Genomic DNA, 22846 nt, shown 5'->3' on the forward strand with positions numbered 1-22846 from the left:
GCTTCCTTTCTCTTCACACAAGAGTTGGAGATTTCTGCCCATTTTTATTGGTCTATATCGCATATATACAGTTCTAAAATGTGCCCACTTGACTACGTACACTAGGAGAGCTTGCTATTCTACCTAACGTAACCTGATAAAACAAATCCTGTTATGTGCGTGTGTGTGTGCGCGTGCAAATGTGCGCAAGTGTGTGGGTGAGTTCTTGGACCGGCCTTAAACAATTTTCCCCACATTTCTCTTTCAAGGACGGCAGGAACCGCAGCGGAGATTGCCAAATACAAGCAATAGAGAGAAATGGTGTGTGAGAGGCAGATAAGTTTGTTAATGTTTGCAGGAAGCTTTTCAGTGACTGTTCTGCAACATTTTTTTTTTTCTGAAATTGCCGCATGTTAAAAACCTCCACTCTGCTGGAGCTGTGTTGCACGTGCATTTGTCGTGGTTCCACTGGGTAGCATAAAGGTTTAGAATGAGGCAGGCTCTCTCAGTATTGAGCTTAGTGGAGAGGCGGAGGAGAAGGCGTCTCTCTTTAGCTTCACCAGCAAGGTTCCAAGGCAGAGTAAAAGGCACACTATAAGGCACTTTCACCCTAGAGGCTTTCCATTAGAGTCTCATGTATACACACACGCAGCAAGTTGTTCAAGGCTCACTGAAAGTCTGTTAACGCTCTTACTTCTTGTTTGCTTTATTTATTTTTGCTTCATGGTTATTTTTTTTTTGCTATGAAGGTTATGTTGTTTAGCAACAGATATTTGACATTTTTACAGAATTTAAAGTGATGCTGTTGTGTTTTCAAATACACAGTTATATAACTTCTTCAAACATGAAGTGAGCGCTTTTTTCTCTTTTTTTTTTCACGTTTTGTCATTGTTTGTGTGTTTTCCAGGAATCCTTCAGGTCACGCCGATAAGGAGGTGATGGCTGCCACCGTCTTGACCTCACTGTCCACATCCCCTTTGGTGCTCTATCCTTCCTCTGTGCCCACAGGTAACACCATAAGCCTTTAGGTTTCCTTTCCACCCTGCAGCTACAGCTCCCTCAGTAGGAGCTGCATGATCAAACAGTGAGTCATCCTCCATGTTAAATAAATCAAGTACATTTACTTTAAAAACCTGCCAAAGGGTGCTAACTCTAAGCTCTGAGAGGCTGGGGAGAGTGCTCATCTCAAACCGCTTGATGTTCCTCTACCCTGAATCAAGTTGAGCTGCTGAATGTTTATCCAGGGGAAGATAGAACCTTGTAATGTTATCAGCAGTATTTCGTTATCTTCTGATGCATTCATGTTCTATTAAATTTTGACCCTATAAACACAGGTCCTCTCACAATGTCTAGCACTGCTGTTGTTGCCCTTATCATGCCAGCTTAGCCAGACGGTCAAAGTCCTGGAAGCATTTCATTTACGTTGGCGGTAGTTTCTTTTCCCCTTCTCAATAAGAGAGAGTGGATCATTTTAAATTAGAATGCCAAGAAATCTAAAGAAATGGATATTTTGAGGTCCTGAGCTTTCGTTGTCTTATCTGTAGTATACAGTATAACTCAATGATCAACTTCAGTTTGGCTAAAAGAAGATTAAGTTTACCTCCAGAAGCAAAGTAGTTCAAAGCTGGTCAAGTGAAATCATGTCAAGACAAAACCTGTTAGACTTCCCTTGTTGCGTAACTATTCAAAGCAATAATGATAATAAATTAAGATAAACATTTTTTTTATAGCATACCAAAATGCAGTAACAATTTAAAATTAGAGCTGCTCTTCTCTGTTTTTCATCTCCACAATGTCTTTGCCGCTCATCCTTCTCACAAAGAATTAGATCTGCTCTGCACACAAGGACATCAGATCTGGCCAAGTATTTTATGGCTACTTAGTGTTTGAATTTATCTATCAGCAAGTCATTACAGACCCATATCCAGTCTACAGCTTCTGACAGATAATTGAAAAAAATGGTTTATGGACAAATTTAAGGTAAAAAGAGAGAAATAATTTCTTTAGCGCTGTAGGCGGACTTTTGATCACGCTACAGAACCGAGACTCCAGTGGTAAAAGTTTTGATCAGTAGACGTCTTAACAATGACGGGTCTAGAACTTTCTGTCTTGGTATTGATTAACTTCATTGTTGCCTTTGATGCAGTTGCTCATAGCATAATAATTGATATGCTGGAAAAATGTGTGGAATTGTCCGGTTCTTATACTTTTTAACAGACAGGAAATTTGTGTTTGATCATTTTAAATCTGGGAGAATAAAAATGAATTTTTGTGATTCCTCAAGGGTTCATTTTCAGACCACTTTTTTTCCATCATCTACCGGTCCAACTAGACTTTAGAGGACTACATCTACTACTGTATGTATGCTGCTGACAACAAACTACTTTATATGTCCATGTCACCACATGACCACTACATTTACTGAGTCAAGGTGACCATATTGTAAATGAACATAAATGAGGCAATGGGTTGATATTTAACCCAGGTTAATATAGATGAGACAGACACTGTGGTTTTTGGTCCCAAAATGGGAAGATTAAGATCAGCATTTAAACCCCAAAGCATGTGAGAAACTCCGATTATGTTTTGGACTCAAATATTATTTTTAACAAACATAACGTTTGTTGCAAAATTAGCTTACTGGTGCTGGCTCCCTGTATATCTAATGATAGATTTTAAAATCCTGTCAGTTTTGAACTTTGCGGACCCCTCAGGTCTTCAATACCTGTTCACTGGGCGTTTGTTGGACCACAAACATACAAGGTGAGGCAGCATTTAGTCTCTCTGCTTCTAAGTTCATGGCCAAACTCCATGAAAACCTGAGATGTACAAAGCTGAGAGGTACTAACAACATTTTTGTTTACAGCACTTTTTGGTAAAATAATCTAATTACCTGCATGAAAAAATGTTTCCTTTTCTTATTCTCTATCAGTCACTATGTCACTTTTTAAGCACCTTCCACAGCTTAACGTATGAATGGTTCTATTTAAATAAACTAACCTTGGATTGCTCATAGCACCCCTATTCAAAGAATCTGAACTATCCCTTTAAGGTTTTGTTGTGGTATTCAGCTTTCATTCCCCTCAGAGGACAGTTAAGTTAGGAGGAGCTATGTTTTATGAACTGCTTACATAACTCACCACATTACAGAAGCACGAGAATGATAGTTGATCACAGTTTTATAAGCTGTTAATGTGAATCTGTTATCTGTATATTGTCTGACATATTGTCTTAGCACATAGTGTTTCTTTTTTTGTTTGTTTCATGGCAGTTAATACATTTGGTCTGTGTGATTCAGCTCCATGTTGTACTTGGAAGTAGACTGTATTCCACATCTGTCAATCCCATTCCATATTTATAAGCTTGGATACATGTTTTGATCTGTTTCCTTAAATGAAAAATTAACATTTACTCAGGATAAATTTAGGGAAAAGAAACATTTGCTTGTAAGTAGTGTTTTGAAATATCTTAAACTCTGCTATTTGTTTTGTGCATCCAGAACCAGCCAGCAAAACATGGAAAGAGGTGCTTTCTGCAAGTTACAGCAGCTCGACGAGCGGCAACTGGAGCTGGGACGCCAGTGACCAATCAGTGCCCTCCACACCGTCCCCACCACTTTCCAAAGATGCCAACACGGGCTTCCTGCACTCGGCCCAGGGAGATGATGCCAGTGAGGATGTTTCAGAGAGCACGCATTTTATGTTTGAGGACCCCATCCCTCGAAAGCGAAAGGTAAAATTGATCAGCATCTGACACGGTGAAGATTAATTTTGTACAAATTTGGGTTTGAATTGTGAAGGAGTTTTCTTTTTTTTTTTTTGTTTCCCAAAGCCAGTTTTGTTTTTAAAAACAGCAGAAAAACTCCAGAAATGTCAGCACTGTGCAGTTTACAGCTTCTGACATAAAGCCTGTCACATTCTTCTTGTGTGAATAATAGATTAACTTCACTCTTTCACTTCCCTTCATCTTGTTTTTGTTCTATTAAGACAGTCCAGAATGTGGAAGTGTTTTCACTATAAATAAGCTTCCCAACTGATTCTAGGCCTATCAGGGGAAAAGAAGCTTTAGCAAGAACGAAGGAGATGATTTAGATTTTCGTGGAGGGATAAAGCATGCGTTAAAGAAAAACTTTAAAAAATACAAGAGCAGAAGTGTGTTATGGAGGAGGACAGATTAATATTTCCTCTGCACTTACAGTGACTGAAGAGGGTTAATATACAGTTTGTGTGGGAGTTTCTCTTTTCAGTCTCCAAGGAGTAGTAGGAGAGATTATATATTTTATATACATCTTTGCAATACAGTAAAGGTTTCTGAGGTTTCTGCAAAGCTATGCCTTTCCTTTGATAACCAGTCATGATATTAGGTAGGATGGTGCTTGAAGGGATAAATGCAAACATACATATTGATTAAAAAATAAATGCTGCTTCTCATTCTGTAAGCCACTTTCACTGTAGCCTCTATGACCCACAAAACATGAAGGTAATCGAACAAAAGAGTAATTTTTAAATGTAAGTGGTTAGAGACGTAGGCTAGTGTAATCTTGTAGACAGACATCCTCACTATTTCAGCTTCCTGATAGAATATCATGATGGTCAAAATTTGTGTGGTTTTCTGCACAGTATCATCAGAGGTTGAGCAAAAATATTTATTTAATTATTTTTGCTCCTTTCAAATTGTTTCTAAAATAATACCCACTCTTGGGTAGATTATTTTGGGAAAGGATGAAAAATATGAATAATGAGAAAAGTCATATCTGTGTGTCTTTTCATAGCATGCAACTGTGCACCTGCAATCATACCTGGACAGGTCTCCTCTCTTCAGTTTACCTGAGCCGTGCACTCTGCAAAGCAGAACACATTACACACTCATCAGCTTATGACGAAGTGATATTTTCACTGTTGGGCATTGGCAGTTTTAATCTGTGTTCATATTTTCCAAAGATGTTGATTCAAACAAGTTGGTGTCAAATGTCAAACATGCAGGGAGTGGCTCTCCTTTCAACATTGAACAATGATCTGTTTGATTTTGAGCAGCCGATGTTAGGTGAGGACAACATGCACATTGTTCTGTGATTAACAGATTTAAATTCACCTACTTGTCAGAGATTTTCTCTCATTCATCCTCATAGAGGTTAAAATCAACAAATTAAGCACATTTTTGGACACAGTTGTGCCAATATTTTCTCTCAAGTACAAGTGTTGCACACGTTATACTTATCTCTGAAGAGGCTTTGCTTTAATCTTGGCCGTCAAAAAATGTGCCAAGTGTGCCAAGTCATTACTTCCCAGTAGGATCAAATGTAAAGCACAAAGGGGGAGTGCAAAGGAAAAAGAGAGAACTCATTAAATATTGTATGATGCTATGCGACTAGTGGCTATTGTTTAGTTGAGTCTACCTATCTTACTCATGACAAAGCAAGCAATGAAAGGTGAACTGGTTTATTTTTAGACACTTCCAAGTCTATCATGTTACATGACAGGGTTTCAAGGCTCAAACAGCTAAAACTATTGTTTTATATGTTTTATTGCTTCTGTAGGCAGCAGTCCGACAGGAAATATGCAAAGAGAAAAAATGGGGAGGAGTGGGAGGGAGACATTCAGCAAAGGTCTTAAGATGGAAATCAAACTGCCGGGAGCTGCTCTTTCACTGCACCACATGCCACCCAAAAGCAATGCAACTTTGCTGTAATATGTGTAGCCTTCCTGTTGTCTGTGGAAAGTATTGCTCTCTCCCGCTCTTCTCTTCTGCAGCCCAAATGAACTTCAAATATATAAAAAAATAAATAAATACAGATTTCAGTAACAACTACCACATCTGAAAGTGTTGTCAGTGCGCATCATGTTACACCTCACATATGGTGGGGTTCGCTGAATGGGGGGAAAAATAAATCAGATATCTGGATCTCCAACTGGCTGATAATCAAGCTGAAAATCATCTGATTCTGATCAACAGCTGATGTTTTGGTGCGTTCCTCGTTACGACAGAACTTTTAACGGGCTCTTTGGAATGTTACACGTAAGTGCAGCATTTCTCTGCTCCTATACGGTATATTAGATTTCCCAGTACTGCACCCAGAATCTTATCTTAATCCCCCAATTTCTCTGTGATTGGATTATACCCTAAAGCAGATTTTGTAGAGGAACAGCCACATGTCCAGACAGAGTCACCTTAAAGACCTGTCTTAAGTCTCTATTTATTATCTTCTTTGTAATGCATAATATCATTTGAAACAACCCCCTGAAAGCAGTGGCATCTATTGCTTCCATCCTTATTGAGCTATGAAAACACTGATGGACAGGGTCAAGGTCATTAACAGCAGCCTAGTCGTTCCAGACCACTTGTTGTTCCAGCTACTCTTTCTCGTTTGTTCTCTTGTTTTTATTCCACCAAGTGAAACTGTCCTCAAGCACAACTATAAATGTTTTGCTTCTCTTTCAGAGATTTATTGAACCAGCAGTTTAGCTCTAAAGCAGTGGTTCTTAACCCGGGTTCGATCGAACCCCAGGGGTTTCATTGAGTCGGTCCCAGGGGTTCGGCGGAGCCTCTGCCGCGGAGGTAAAGACACGCTGTGTTTAGTCATGATGACGCCCTGTTTTGCCATCACTTGCTGCAGAGGATCACGTCACATTGCTTAGTCAATCAGTGCTGCGGGAAGGAGTTCCACTCTCATGGATTTGAACTTCAGTAAAGCTCACCGTTTTTACCAAATTCTATAGTCTAAATCTGTTCCTTAGTCACATCTTTTCAGGGTTGGTACTGCCTCTAGTGGCGTGGAGGAGGTAATACAACTAATATAATTACATTAATAAATCAGAATACCGCAAATTATTTTCTGTGTTGGGGGGGAGGGAGGGGGTTCGGTGAATGCGCTTATGAAACTGGGGGGTTCGGTACCTCAAAAAAGGTTAAGAACCACTGCTCTAAAGGTTTAAAACATTTGCATGGCAAGCAGCTGTACACTGGATTGTAGGATGTCTGATTATGGCAATGACTTAAGAGGATAAATTAACAGCAATCCCAAGTCCTACTGTAAATGTGTTAAAATACTGTATTAAAAGGGAAATCTCTTAAGGAATTAAGTGATTTGTGATTGTTAGTGGGATTAAACACTCGCTTTGCCATTTCCTTTTTTTCTATGAACAGCAGGATAGCAAACACTACTCAATACAGAGCGTGTTCCTGTTAAGAGAGAGGAAGACGCTTCAGGAAGAAGAAAAAACAACAACAAAAGTGTTCATTAAAAACATGTTCTATTGGTCTTTTTTGGGGTTTTTTTTGCATGTTTGAGAGCAATGAGACTACACACACCCACCATCTTTCATTAGCACAGATGCAGGTCTCTGCCTGCTAAAGGGACTGCTGCCAGCACTGGCATGTGGATAAGAAAATGAAATAAAACCAGACCACATGTATTCCATCTCTCCATAAAGGTTTGCTTAAGAGTCAAGTAGGAGTATTGTGTGTTTTGTGATAAGTCTGATGTGAAGAGAACTGGACATTATTCATTTCTGAGGGAGTTATTTAATGGTGTGCTCAATAATATAGATATCATCCTGGAGGTTTAACTTATCAGTGAATCTTTTCTAGTGTTGTCAGTCTCGGAGCATGTGTGAGTATTTATGTTCTGTCATCTCTCATGTTTATCTGTCATATTTATCTTTTGTTTTATGTGTTCTAAGTTATCACATAATGTACAACTTCTGTTTTTATAGTATTACTACTCTGAAAGCAGAGATGAACCGATCAGACTTTTATTGGCCAATACCTGGACTTTGATGAGTATGGTAGTTTTACATCCAATAGAAAGGGAAGGAAAACAAGATTATCCCCGTTTATGCACCTAAGCATATGCCCATAATCTTTATCAGATTTTTATTCAATTAAATAAATAGTACTGCTTGTTATTGGATTTAGACATTCAAAATTATGCCAGTTCTCACTTTTGATGCAAATGGGGGGAAACAGATTGTTTTCAAATTTGATCTGCTTTTCACCAATCATGCTGAATCAAGGGAAAGCAGGGAAATCTCTTTACGATTAACTGATGCATCTTTATCTAAAATGTGTGATGAGGACTGCTTTTCCTCTTTTGAGAAAAAAAAAAGAAAAGCTGAACTCCAATTAGAAATAATTAGCTCAAACTGCATAAAATCCTAAACCTTTGTAGATCTGCAAAGCAGTGTGTTTGTTCGATGATGAGATGGTTTCACTTTTTTTTTTTTTCCTTTTATCCGATTTAACGCTACATCTTTTTCTCTTATCCAATCAATAATGTGCAGAAGCCGCAGGGCCTCATTTTTAATGTTGCTAAAGACACTTCTATTAAAATAAAAATTCGTATCTCTTCAGAACTCCATGAAGGTGATGTTTAAGTGCTTGTGGAAGAACTGTGAAAAGGTCCTCAGCACCTCCTCAGGGATCCAGCGACATATCCGCACCGTCCACCTGGGGTAAGTTTTTATAATCATCACAGGAATGCTGAGAATTTCTATCTTCCTCCAACTCCTACTTTCATTAAACCAACAAAAGCAAAACTGTTTCAAATGCAAAATAAAAAATATTTGTATACATATTAGATAATAACTTTAGTCATTGTTTCTCTTCTCACCGTATGATGCATATATATCTTGCACTGCTGTTTTTATTCTCACTGCATTTCTGCACACCCACACGCACACACACACATATGCACCACCACCAATAATAATTTAAGTAATTTGATTCACACAAAAAGCTTTGATGTGACATAGTCGTAAATGTCTACTTGTCCTCAGAGTTTTACTAAATGTAAACATAATCATTATATTTGACAGGAGTTTTGAGTTTTTGCTATACATTGCTACCATTTATTCTACCACAAGAAACACTTTGAAGAAGAAAAAATAATACATGTTCATGTGAAACAACTGCAAGAAGCATGATGTTTGTTTTTTTGATGTTAAGAGTGAACTGCATCTTTTCCTGTACCTGAAAATATAACCATCTGCAATTAAAAGTTAAATATACTCTGAAAACCCAATAACCCTGAGAGAAGGAAATATCTCTGCAAAATGGTTAAGTGGCCATAACAGTTTCTGGATATTTCGGGATAGACATTAAATTTAGGTTTGGATCTTAGGTTTTGGCACATGATCAAACTAGCTAGTAAAACAGGGCGTTGATTACTTTTGAGACATTAGCTGCCATCTATCATGCAATCTGGCATTTAGCATAGTAATATTATGGTTAATTTTCCAGTCCCACAGCTTATGAACTGTAAAAAGCCTGCTTACCCCGAAGGCATACTACACTGGGCACGGTCTGCACTGCTCTGAATCCGTCTGCACTGGGTGAGAACAATGAGCATAACTAGTTGGCACAACAGTCTGTCAGCTTGTAAGGGTTAAACGCCCACAATTTATGAAGTGGACCCAAATTGATCTCAGTCACAGTCAGTAAAACGTGTCTGGATGTTTAGAGCCAAATCTGGATGCTGTTGTGTTGCATTAACAGGCCCAACTACAAACATGTTTTTCCAACAGCTAATTAAAGAGAGTACAGCAATAAAATAATTGTCATCCATCTCTGTTGACCCGTTTCTTAACTGTTTCTTCTCCTTTAAAGTTTTATCAATGGCAAACAAGAAACTGGTGCACTACTGCCACCAGCAAGAGTGTTTGTTTATTCTTAAACCGTCACCCTCTCAAGTGTGTGTTTCAGCTGGCTTCAGTGGGTTTCATAAATCATGTGGTCTATGAGCCTGCGTTATACACAGTTAAGTGTTACTCAGTCTATCAGTTGTCATAAAATAATCTGCTGAAACCAGTCTGTTGGTGTGTGCTTCAGGCTTTTTCAAAATCTCTAGAGACTGTGAAAGTTGCATAGTCCATTCCCAACTTAACCTTTGTGGAAACACTGATTCTTTTTGCAAAGCTTTAAAAAATGATATACTTACCCTAGAGACACACAGACCAAGCTTTTCTCCTCGAAGATGCATATTTCTGCTTGTATTTAAGGCTTGACTCACCGGTTCTGAGTTTTTCTAACCAAAAGATGATAAAAGTGGAAAATTTACTACAGGATCTTTTCTAGAGTTGTTAGTTTTAAATTCAACAGAAAAAAAAAATAGAAGTTCATCATAGTATATGTCCTTAAGTTTGACAATATAACAAATATATAATTTCCACAATATAAGGTGTTTATAATATTAATCTCGCAAAGGAGCGGTAGTTATGGAATTATTGTTTTCTAATGTATTCTAAGTGTCACAGTTGCATGGCAATTAAATATTTATCCTTACGGAGTCTGGCCTGGATGAGAGGCCTGACGATGCTAACACTCACAGAAAGTCCTGGAAGCGTAACTGTAAAAGAGAGGAGAGAGGAAACTCGATCTATCGCAACATATGTTGTCATTTTCACAGTTAACGTTGCCCTCACATGATCTCCTGATATCATTTGGCCCTAATCTTTATACGACTTCTTTTTTTCCACATACCTATCATATATGTTGCTGTGTAGACTCTTAGAGATGTAATACTATTGTAACAATGTTTGTGCAACATTAAGCTTAAACCTATAAGAAAGAAGCTTTTCTAGCCCACATTTTAGGGTTGCATTCAGTGGTAAAAGTTTGCCTTTCAATCCCACATTGAAAGATAAAGCACACTGACAGGATTGTAGAATTTTGCTGCCCCCTCCTGTTAAGATAATGCAGTTTTTTTTTATTTATTTATTATTATTATACACAGTAATTTGTTGAAGCAGGGCTACCAAACACTTATATGTATAATTTCTCAACACCGAGGTCTTTGGGTTCAGGATAAAAAAAATAAAAAAAAAAACAATTCTATAATATATTTAAGCTTTTGAGGAAGTCTTGATTCTTTTTCTCTGCAGGCGAAACAGCGACTCAGATTACAGCGATGGAGAGGAGGATTTTTATTACTCAGAGATTGAAGTCAACATGGACAGCCTGACGGAGGGCTTGTCCAGCCTCACACCTACCTCCCCCACCACGGCCGGCCCTCCGCCCATCTTCCCCCCGCCGCTGAGCGACGTGTCCCGCTCTGAGTACGTCGGCGTGAACGGTTCACAGAGCCACACCTCGTCGCTGCTCAGTCAGTCGGCTCCCTCCACACTCTGCCACATCCGCACTGACCATGCCTACCAGGTAATTCACACACACACGCACACACACACACACACACACACATACACACTGTGTACAACAAGAGTTGAAAAGGTTTTAGTTGATGATGTCAATGCTGCAGCTGTTCCAATTATTAGGTTCAGATTTTGAGATCAGCAGGTAAAACCAAGAAAGATGATCTGCTCCAGCATAGATGTGGGAGGTTAGCAGTGACAGAAAGAACATCTCCCATTGTAAATTTTTAGTTTTATGTTATTGTTATGTAAGTTTTTTTTATGTTAAAGTGAAACAAAGTGTCATTATGATTTTGCTATTTGCTTTTATACCTTCTTCCTCATCTTCTCCACGTCCCTCTGCTTTTTCTTCCTTTTCATTTTACTGCAACACTCCTTTATATATAAACAGAGGTCAAATTAAATTATTTAAACTGCATTTGTTGAACTCTGTCCTTTTCTGTTTCCATGACAATAAAAAATACACATAAAAATACTTATTTTCTTAGTTTTCTAACTGCTTCACCAGTTTTCTTTTTGTCCTACACATTGCACAATTTGTGTGAAGTCTTCTGATATCTTTCAATGCGTTTTTGATCATCTTTGAGTCATCTTAAAAAAATAAAAATAAAAATCACAAGAGTGAAGCTGGAATGAATGCCTTCCCACTAATTGTACAATCTGTTTCCACTCTGTTCTCCTCTCATCTGTTTTTCCCCCCTGCACATTTCTTGTCCCTCCTTGTTTCTTTGGTGTTCCTGTCCTGTCTGCGTGGGGTGGTTGTCCATGTTCCAGGCCACCGCTCCAGTGAGTATCCCAGTGGGTCCTGAGCTGGCTGGGATAGGCAGTGGTAATGGGATCGGGCCTGGAACTGGAACAGGGACTGGGAATGGCATCAGTGTGTCTTGGCAGCAGCCCCCTCCTGTCATTTTTAAAGGCGCCCCGGTGAGTGAGGCTTTGTCTCACGCCTTTTTATCTCAATCTTCACTCCTTCCCTGCAGTTTCCACTTACAGCAATGTTTTGTTTTTTTTGTACACATTTTTATTGGTCCTTGCTGCACTAAAGTAGCTGTATTTGTCTACTTTTACAACATTAGGGGTTTTATTCCCTACCATTCCTGTTTGCAATGGCTTTGTACTCATTTAGAGATAGAAATATTTTCAAGGAACCGGATGTTCAGTATTTGAATTCATACGTTGAATGTGATTTAAATCATGTAGGTAGTTAAGTCAAGCTGTAGGCAGGCTCACAGTGAATCAGTCTGCTGAGCTTCAACATCCTCAGACACAGACCTCTTTAAGATCTGCAAAAACACAAAATGTAGTTGTGAAACAGACGTGTTGCTTTCTAATAACGTAACACTTATGTTAACCATGCAGTTTTGCAGAAAACAGTAAGGTAAACAATGAGCTGATGTCAGAAGCGCAGCTGTGCAAAGTTGGCTGACATGTGACTTGCGGCTGCAGAAGACGCTTCTAGATGTTGCTCAGTTCAGAGTTCAGCAAGGTGACATCGTGGCTCGAAGAAATTCAGGAAAAGAGGGGAAAAAGTATAAATATCTGCAAGGTTGCAAAATGCTGTGGAAACATTTTTTAATAATACATAAATATTTAAGTAAAACTCGATGAAATAACATGCTATGAACCAGTCACCTTGCAAAATAGGCTTATTGTTTTTTTCTTCACAAGTTGTTTTTACTTCTTTTAACCTTAGAAATAAATCATGTTTCTGTTTTAATTAAGGTGCTTAATGTGGGAAATTGAGAAGCTGAAAATCCAGATTTGTATTTCACAGGTTTACAAGCAATTAGTCAGGTCATTGTTAGAATATCAGTAAGATCTCTGGCATAACCATTTTAATGTTATTATTTATGACAACATAATTAATTAGGCTTCAGTTATTAAAGGGATGCATAGCATAATTATTCTGTTTTTTTTTTTTGGTTTTTTTTTCCAGATGTCTTTTTCTCATTAAACCTGACTCTGTGAGACCTCTTTGTTTTAGTGCGTCACTGAGTCAGTAAATGTTTTACAATTTGTGCAGGGCCCTGTGACACATGTTCGCACTGTTAGCATTGGTGAAAAGCGGCAGCCGGCGGTCCCCTCGCATGCCACCGTTAGCAAGAACCATGCTTTAGTAACGCCAGCAACTAAATCAGCACCAGGAACCAGGTATGCACCTGCCATTCCCCTCACAACCTATTGTCGTCATCAGAGTCTGTATAATTCTTACCAAGATATAATGGTTAGAGATCCTTACTTTTAAGCGCCTGCCATATTGCACTTGTTTCTTTGTTCTCTGGGCCCAGCAGTAAGGATTTTTTTCTTGAAGGTTAGCAACAGATATTTTGACCCAACAAGAGTTTCTGCAGAGCAGACCGCATTACATCCAAGATACATCTGAGATGAAACGTACTTTTCCAGAGTTGTCCATGTTAACACTATTTTGCTCGTTCTCTGTCTTAATATGACCTGTTGATAATTCTGCTTCTGACGTACTACAGTACAGTTACATTTACTTGTGGGAGCTTAAAATAATGTTGTTCTCATCTTCTTAAACGTAAACGTTTTGCATTGAATGTCTTGGAATGTAGTGACCAGTGTTGCAGCAGCTCACCCCCACACAGACAACAAAGTCATATGACACAGACGGATAGGAAACAAATTTAGAGATGTTTTCACTGTGAATGTCATTTTAACAGGCGAAAAACCAATGAGTCATTGATATTATTATTATTATTATTATTATTATCCAGTGGGGTAAAAAATAGTTAGGGTTGTATTTTCAACTAATTGAAAATTATTTTTTAAAAGTCTTTTTGAATTCATGCAGATGTAGTTTAATTTCAGAAGACTGAATATGCATGTTTTTTTTGGGTTGTTTTTTTGTTGGGTTTTTTTTTTTTTGTGTGTTATGAGAAGCTGGATGACGTCTTTGTGCATGTCCTTACACTGTCACATCTGCTGTTTCCAAGGAAACCCCGTGGGGAAGCTAAGAAGTGCCGAAAGGTATACGGCATGGAGAAGAGAGACATGTGGTGCACAGCCTGTCGATGGAAAAAAGCCTGTCAGAGATTCACCGACTAATCCAGTTGCCTTCCCCTGCTTGTGGGAGATGAGCTCCTCCTCGCTCGGAGTGACAGCGAGGTTGACTTTTTTTTTTTTTTTTTTTTTTTTTTCCCCACGAAGAGATGAGGGCAAGGTTCTCAATGCTGCTTCCTCTGGGCCAGCAGGGGGTAAAGGGCCAGCATGATCTCTTTTCAGTTTCCAAACACAATGAGAATATCAAAACAAAACACAAAGAGAAACGAATAACTTTATCCAGATCCGGAGACTTTTTCTAAGACTGAGACATTTTCACTCACAGTTAAATAAGGAAAACACAACAAATTGGATGCTGATCAGATTCTTTTATTTCCCACTTGCTTCAAATCAAAGCGATGTTTGAAGAGTACAGATAAGCTTTTTGTTATACCCTGTTGTTCATTGTAAGAGCACTATGTAAGCTACTTTTTGTTTGGTGGGTCGTGGCTCATTTCCAAGGTTAAACGGTTAAACTCACATGTGCTCAGTGAAATCACTGTTGCAGATCAGTTTCTCACGGCCACCTTTTTAGGGGTCTTCATCAAATCTGCCAAATTCTCAACTTACAGTCATAAGTTTTAGATTAAGACGTAACGACACTGTGTTCTGCCTTTTTACTGGAAATATAGACTGCAAATCTGAATACATATAATTTTAGGATCAAACAGCTTCGTTACTCCAATCAAGTACAACTTTTTACATCTGCAAAACTGCACTAAATCATTCACAAGTGGTACAAAAAGTTCTCATTTGATGTCCCAAACTATTTTAGAAAAATGCACAGTTTATAAAGTATAAACATATATATATATGCCAATATATTGTTATGCACCCTTCAGAGATAAGTTGTCTTCTAAAGTAGCACTGTAACCCGAGTTTGCCTGCGAGAGTTGATATCTATTTCCTGCATAGTTTATTTTCAGCAGTGAGCTGCTGAACCAACTTGCATTTGCATTGTGCAATCAGAGGAACGACAGCATTTAATAATTTTTCTTTCTCTGTGGTTATCAGTCACAACTGAAGCTAAAAGGCTATTTTTTAACAGCTGACGTTCTTAAAGAGACTGTTTACCATGCTGTGTGAACTGTAACCGCCATTTGACATTTTGAACTTGATAGTTTGACTGATGACGATAATTGTGGATGCAGGGAGAACACATAGAGACTGCATTCTCACAATCTTAACTTAAACAAATCTATCTTTCACAGTTTTCTAAGATAAATTGCCTTGCAAGTTTTAGAATGACTAGAGATGCACCGATGTAAGGTTTAGTCTCCAACCTCCAGTTTTTGTACAGACTTTGACCCTTTCGATACAAATTTTAGATTTCAATTCCCTCTAATAATTTTAATTAAGAAACATGAAAGATATGTCTATGCTTATTGCTCTAAGCTGTCTTTAGAGTTGTACTAATTTAAATCAAAGCCAAAAATGATTTGACATTGGCATTTTATTCGTTTTTTTGCATATTATATTAATGATAATCAGTCTCTTTGTGTATTTCCTTGAAAATGGAGACCATTACCTTAACTCTGCGATTTTCTAACTTTTTTTTTTTTAAGCCATCACATTATCATCATGTCATCAGCGCAACATGGTTGCAGTTGCATAAATTCTATGTTCAGTGATAAAAGGAAAGGCTGAAGTCCAGACTCAAATCACCAGTCGAGACTGGTCAAACTGAATATTGTCAAATTCCAGTAATCATCCATCTTCTTAGTGCATCTATAATAATTTTTTTGTAAATACCAAACTGAACTTAGCAGGGGGCCAAGGCTGTCCTGTTTTTTTTTTTTAAATATATATTTAATCCTTGAAGAAAACAAGTACAAAGAGCCTACAAATCAGGGAGCCCTTGATTTATGTATAAGCAAATTTAGCAAGAATCTTTCTTTTTTTTTTTTTTTTTTTTTTAATAACTGGTAATGTGTTTTCATAGTGTTTTCTCATCCTTCTTGTTAAAATGTTAACTGGAAAAATGGAGTCTTACTTAGAATAAACATTGAAGTCAGACAGAGGTCACAAAAATAAGGGCAAGGATAAAAAAATAATAAAAAAAACCTGTAGGTGTGCTACAGATGGTGGAAGTACTTGTAATCTGTACCTATAAGAACAGCTGACTTTAGAGCCCATTTTGTTACCTGATTCATTTTTAATAATAAATACAGGGCAAAGAAACAAAAAGTAACTTTCTAATATTAAAAATTAAATGCTGTCCACCTCTTTAAAATGTAGTTTTTTCAAATTGTACATTTCCAAAGTAAAAGAGAAAGAAAGCACTTACGATTGGCGCATTTAGATAGATAGAAAATCTTTTAATGAGAGAAAAATTCAAACAACAAAAAAAAGTTGGCTGCCACTCGGATCTTTTCAGAGTGGCATTGTCTGTATACGTCCATTGTTAGTAAATTTTTTAAATTTCCTCAGTTGACTCAATCAGTTTTCAACTTGTGTATGAAAAAAAAAAACTATACCTTTTTATTTTTCTTTTCTTTTAAATGATACATTAATTCTGAGAAAAAAGTTAGCTGAACTATTTATTCCTATTGTCCTAAATCTCAAAGTAGCCCCATATGGCTTTAAAGTCTGTAGAAATTTCTGACTACCTTTCCCCCTCTCATCTTTTGACCTCTGATTTAGACATGAAATGATCACGTTTGCAAAGATATAGTTCTGTCAGTGGGTGTAAATTCATAGAGACATGTATGCTGTACGTTGGCCTCCTTCGTCTCACAAATTGTGATGCACGTTTTTTTTTAAATTCGTCAACCTGATCAGACCTCACAGAGGACGTGTTCTTTGTTTGGCACGTATTTGCGTCGACGGCGTCAAACCTCTCGTCTCCGTGAAAACATTGGTATTGTTTTCTAGCATCGGCAGGTCAGATGTGCTACAAGAAAAAAAACAAAAGGACCTGTAATAATTTTTTGATGAGAGCTAAGGAAAACATTAAGCAGACATTGTCACCATCACAGTTCAAGCCTTCATGATGCTCCGTTTAAATTTTTTATATATCAGTGTGTTCCAGATAAGCTAGGTCAGCAGGCCTCTTCTAGTCACCAAATTCACCAAGTGCCAATAAAAGTTAAAACATAAAGGAAAAGGGTATTATGACCTTTAAAGAAATTGCACTACGCTGTACTGCGCATAGACATGTTTTTTATACATGAACGTTTTGTATTTACAGATTTTTAAGTGAAAAGGTCGGGTTTTTTTTTTTTTTTCCCTCCCCCAATGAGTCTGGAGGGATCCATTCATAGGCTGACAGTGGGGAAATAAAGGGGGCCGAGCACCCCTCCCAAGGGGTTTCCCCATTAATGGCAAGTGATCTTGACAGCCACAGTCTCGTGCTCGGTGTCAGATGTTGTACTTAACACTGTAGTGCTGACAGTTGGAGTTGTGTGGTACTGGAAGTACAGTGTGGTACTCGGCGGTTGTCGATCTCTTTGCCTTGATCCTGGGATGAGCGCCACTGACTGGAAGCGGTTCCAGCCTTATTGCAGTGATGGGGAAACACCAGTTTCAGTACATAGCTACACGTTATCATCTCGATAACAGAAGATGCTTTAAAGTGTTCATAGCCTGGAGTTTTTTTTTTGTTTTTTTTTGTTGTTTTTTTCTCACATTGTTCACATGCTTTTTAAACACACTGCTGCAAATTTGCTCTTCCTTTCATTTATATAAAAAAAAAAGCTCCTGCTTCTTGACATTTTACTAAGATAATGTATTTCATGTATGTACATACAATTGTTAGTGCTGGATACCACTTTTTTGTTCAGTACATTTGGTTTGGTTGTTGATAAGAGTATGAAAAGCCACCCATTAGGTCTCTCCATCCCGTACGTAAACACCAGCAGGTCCATGTACCGAGAGCTTCAGTTGGCAGACAATGGGACACATTTAGAGGAAACGGGGCTTTTCTCCCCACTGTTCCGCTTAGTGGCAGTTTTTGTTATGAGCAATGTGGCTCACTGCCCAGGGCACCACAGCTTAGGGCCAGCCTGAAGATTTTTTTTTCTCCCATTTGTGCACCAAACAAGTTTTTAGTTGCCTTCAGAGTTGTAAATATGGCTGAACACTGAGGCAGGCTGAAGTTGATCTTTGATTTATAACATCTATTGTGGTGCAGTTGAAAAGGGCTATTTCACAGGGTTTTTTTGTTTTTGTTTTTTAGAAATTGGAACTACATTTGATTATCACTCGTTTAATACCTAAGATCCTTAGACTGGACTGAATTATGCTATACTGCACAGAGATTCTTAAAAGAATAAATGTTGAGAACTATCAAACCTTTATTTGTTAAAACACACAAGAGAACTCTTATTGCTCTTTAGGCATTAGGACCACCTAAAGCTATTGCTGGGTGCCATTTAAGCAAAAACTGCCACTGGATTCTCCCATGTTGAAATTGGCCCCATTAGCTCTGCGCTTCACAATGGAGCTTGGAACTCTATTTTCAATAACTTTTTTTTTTTTTATCCTCAAAGATCACTCGCTCTTAAACTAGAGACGCACCAGTCAAATAACCAGAGATAATAATGTACCAATTTTCACTTGATTGGCTATGATGCATCTATTTTATTCCACATTTTTTTAAATGTTTTAAGAACTCGAACATCGGTATTGTCCAGGAAATGACTGATCGGCGCACCTCTAGTTTAAATCGAAGTTTACTTCCTACAATGCATTCTCCCTAGAAATCAGTGGATGGAGATTGACACTAACTGCTGACGGGTGTGCGGGAAACGGCAAAGTTCACACACAACATGCGGTGACAGCATAACATTTGCAGTTTCAGGGCCTTGTTGTACATAAAGCAAGATAAAGAGTTCTGTGAGGCTTTGTCACATGTTGTTTTGTTGTATCTTTGTTATACGAAAAGGAAACTTTGTCTTTTTTCTTTTTTTTTTTTTACATTACTGTTGCTCAGAATATGTTTTTTTTTTCACTTTTAAAGGCAATTGCAAACCTATAGTGAACTGATTCGATGTATATTGTAGCTTAGTGGCAAAGGGGAGAAAAAAATTGACAACCTGTTGAATGTACAACTTATAAAAATTCATTTTGTTGTTTTCGTGTAGTTGCTGGCTAGCTTAGCCATTTTGAGAAATTGTTGTGCGTCCTTATTTTGTTTTGTTTCTTAACGCCTACAAACAACTGTCGCCACACTGATGAATCATATGGAATAACACAACCATGCAGTATTGCTTTACTATCTTTGTGCAATGACTATTTACAGCGGAACAAAAACTTTCATGCCTTTTGGTGACATTTATGATCCACTTTTATCATTTTGTCCTCTATATTCGGCCGACTCGGTCATTTCGTGTACTTTTGTTGTCGTCATGAATGTTGTTTGTGGTTGTGACAGGAAGTTGTCCTCAAGTCAGGATTGCTTTCAACCTTTTCGGTCACAATGGAAATTGTTACCTTTTGGGGCATCTTTATCCTGCCCAGCGCATTCCAACAGACAGCATGCTGTTCGTGTCTTTCCCCGCTTCTCATTTCACCGCAGCAATTCCTTTTTGTGTGCTACTCAGCTTCACTGTGGTTCCACCCAAGCCTTTAGCCAGTACATTAAGCTAAACTAAACCCTTGAAATGTGCATCAAAAAAAAAAAAAGCCTTTTTGTTCTCTTACCAAATACGTCAAAATTGGTGTGCTGCTTTCCTGAATGTCAGTTTTCATTTTGTTCACTAAAGAGCAGCAGCAAAAAACAATATATATATTTGTTCAAAATCACATGTATTTCATTGCAATGGCAGCTCCACACCTCCCTCTCCTGTGCTTGTATTGTCTGTCCAGGCGTTTGTCAAACCCCATCCTCTGATGACCTTTTTTTTTTTTCCAGTGCTGTTGTGTTTTTACTGAGCCTTACGCTTTTATTTTTCTCCCGATTGTCTGAGTTTGACGACGTTGTGCATGTCTAGCATTGCTCATTCTTTTCATATTCTTTATTTTTGTGTGTATGTTAGGAGATACAACACTGAAGGGTTTTGTGTTAGATTTCCCCTCTCAGTATCCAGGAACTCAAGGCTGATGGTGGAAGCAAACGTACTAGGAGCGGCCTGACTACGCTCAGTGCTGGAAGAGTTTTTTGGCGGAAACGTGACATCAGCCTTTGGGTCTTCACTGGAGGCCAAGATTTCTCCTGTTTTTTTGGGTGGGCTCTGCTCCTGGTCTTCATCAGCAGGCCCACACACACACACACGGAGAAAGCACTTTCTGAGCAGTGGTGCACTCAAGGAGTACTCGTATGAATGTCAAGCCTTTCACTAGTGCTTGAAAAGATGGATGAACATGTATGATGCTTATAATGTGATTGATCTGTGTGATGTAATGTGACGGTAAAGAAAAATAAACCTGAATGGAAGACGTCTGGCATCAGATTTTTTTTTGACATCCTAGGTAAAGATATGTGAAAATCTCTTAATAGTACTTAACATAGAAATACTTAACCAAATTCATGTTGCAAGAAAAAAAAATAATAATGCTGGTACAATATAAATTGTATATTTGTGTTTTGGATCTCAAGTACTTTTGAGAGCCCTAGACTTTGCCCTGTTAAACTTTTATGTTTAGATGTCTAACACATAATCAAAATTCCATTATTACAATGCATTTTTCAAGTTTATAAAGATGTATTGCAGTCCAGGTTTTAAAACAAGGTTTTAAAATTCTAATACCAGGGGTCACTTTTTGAAAGGAAATAGAAATTAAACTAGAATTTTATTTAAGGATGTTTTTCACAAGTTTTTCTGGAGTGCAACATGTCTGGGGATTTAGACAAGAACATTTGACAAAAATTATCCCAACGGATTTTTTTTTTCCTTTTTCTAAATTGTCTATTGCGCCCCCCAGTGGACAAAAGGAAGCAAACAAAAAAAGCACAGTAGACACTGCTCATGTCTTTACAGCAGCAATTTCAAAATTTATTGAGACTGATTGGATTTTGCAAATAATAGTCAAGCTAATTCTTCCACTAAACATGAAGTTAGAAAGAGGCTTGGACAACTCGCGGGCTCGACCCAACATCGAAACAGAAGGCTTATGGTTGACCGTAAAAATGTTCTGTGATCAGTACTATCAACCAAAAAAACAAACAGAAAAAATAAAAAATAAAAATCAGCACAAGAGCACTTAAGTCTGCCCAAAAAACAAAACAGGAGTAAAAACAGGACAGTTTTTTCTTTTTTTTTTCTGATTACCACATTTTGTTACAAACACAGGATTATGATAATAATCATTATAAAGTCAGTATCATATTGAACAAATATTCCCAACAAAAATAAACAAACCTCAAGCTTCAAGTGTGACCTTTTACAAATGAAAGACCCTTTGAAACTTGAAAGAGTAAATAAATAATATATAATAGTAATATAAATTCATATATATGAAGGTATACACACATCACTCTTAGTAGAAGAACAAAATCTAAAGTAAAAAGCGCCAAATTTTTTTGTTTTGTTTTTTTTTTTTTTAAATATAGTAGAATATAGATATACCCATATCTATGGCTTCATGATTTTCACGTGTGAGTCAAGCTATACAGGCTGAATGAGGATTGCAGTTTGTACACGTCAAAGAATACCCATATTCATCTGCAAAAAGAGCAAACAGTTCCAGTTTTGCATTGTGTGGAATGAGACCGCCGTGCGCAGATGCTGAAGATGTCGCTTTGGTATGACAAAAATGAACACAGGCATGCAAGTTAAGACCACAGAATCAGGGCACGAAAGGTCAAGGAAAAGGAGGGAGGATCTAGTTGCCCCGTTATGATTTGTCTTCTCAAGAGAAAAACAAAAAACAAAACACATCTCCATAATCTCTATCCACACACACAAATATTCATCTCGCAAGCACGCGGGTGAAAGAAAATGTCATTGAGGCACATATTGAGGGGTCGATGGCGGACGTTTTCCTGAAGTACAACCCGGAATGAGGAAGAGGACATACAGCACAGGTCGTGAGAAGAGAGTAAAGTGTGGGGTGGGAAGGGTCCGGGGGAATCAAACATACATCCAGATGTCTCTCAGTGGCCATAACAGCACCGCAGGACAGAGATTTGTCACTGATCATGGGCTCCTTCCACACCCATTACTAACATTCATCAAAATTTCTACCCCATTGTCTTTTTTTTTTTTTATTAACCCCAGAAATAAAGAGCAATTTGATAAATGGATCAAAAACACATTAAATAGCTGAGCTGCTAGAAATGAAGAAAGCATCACAAGTTGTGCTGAGGGTTTTTTTCTTCTTCTTCTTTTTGATGAGAAGTACAGTCCATGGCACTGGCAGCAGAGCAGAGAGCCTGATGTGTGCAACTATCACAGGCGACATGTTACAGCTGCAGCACTTCTTTTCCATTTTTTTTTATTTTTATTTTTTAAGATTGAGATCCAAACTGCAGACTCAACACACCTGCGTTAGAGAGGAGTGTTTAGTCTGCAAACTGCTTCACTGTGTGTCACTTTAACTGTGAAGAAATAAAATAAAAATCTAATCTGCTTGGAGTCTTCAAAAAACTAGCTGTTCCCTCTCACGCAGCCCTTCATTTATAACAACAATAATTAAAAAAAACAACAACAAAAAAAAAAAAAGTGCACTTCTTTACTTCTTTAATCCGATTGTGATGAATAGCGACAGGCTCGTGGGGGAAA

At 37.9% G+C, this 22846-nt stretch overlaps 1 protein-coding gene across 3 annotated transcripts in view; it reads left to right on the forward strand.

Annotated features, from left to right (window-relative positions):
- Window positions 1-16009, forward strand: part of slc2a4rg (SLC2A4 regulator) — a 29167-nt gene extending 13158 nt beyond the window's left edge. For 2 of the 3 annotated variants that reach the window (XM_007557636.2, XM_016674126.1), the window contains 7 exons: window positions 887-987; window positions 3479-3711; window positions 8329-8429; window positions 10857-11130; window positions 11898-12047; window positions 13147-13274; window positions 14078-16009. In XM_007557636.2, coding sequence (XP_007557698.1) covers window positions 887-987; window positions 3479-3711; window positions 8329-8429; window positions 10857-11130; window positions 11898-12047; window positions 13147-13274; window positions 14078-14189 — 1099 coding nt within the window. In that variant the 3' untranslated portion in view covers window positions 14190-16009. The remainder of the gene's footprint in view (window positions 1-886; window positions 988-3478; window positions 3712-8328; window positions 8430-10856; window positions 11131-11897; window positions 12048-13146; window positions 13275-14077) is intronic. The other variant, XM_007557637.2, reaches the window with a different exon arrangement.
- The last annotated feature ends 6837 nt before the right edge of the window (window positions 16010-22846 follow it).

The sequence above is a fragment of the Poecilia formosa genome, unplaced genomic scaffold (assembly GCF_000485575.1).
Source record: "Poecilia formosa unplaced genomic scaffold, Poecilia_formosa-5.1.2 Scaffold90, whole genome shotgun sequence".
NCBI classification, from domain to species: Eukaryota; Metazoa; Chordata; class Actinopteri; order Cyprinodontiformes; family Poeciliidae; genus Poecilia; species Poecilia formosa.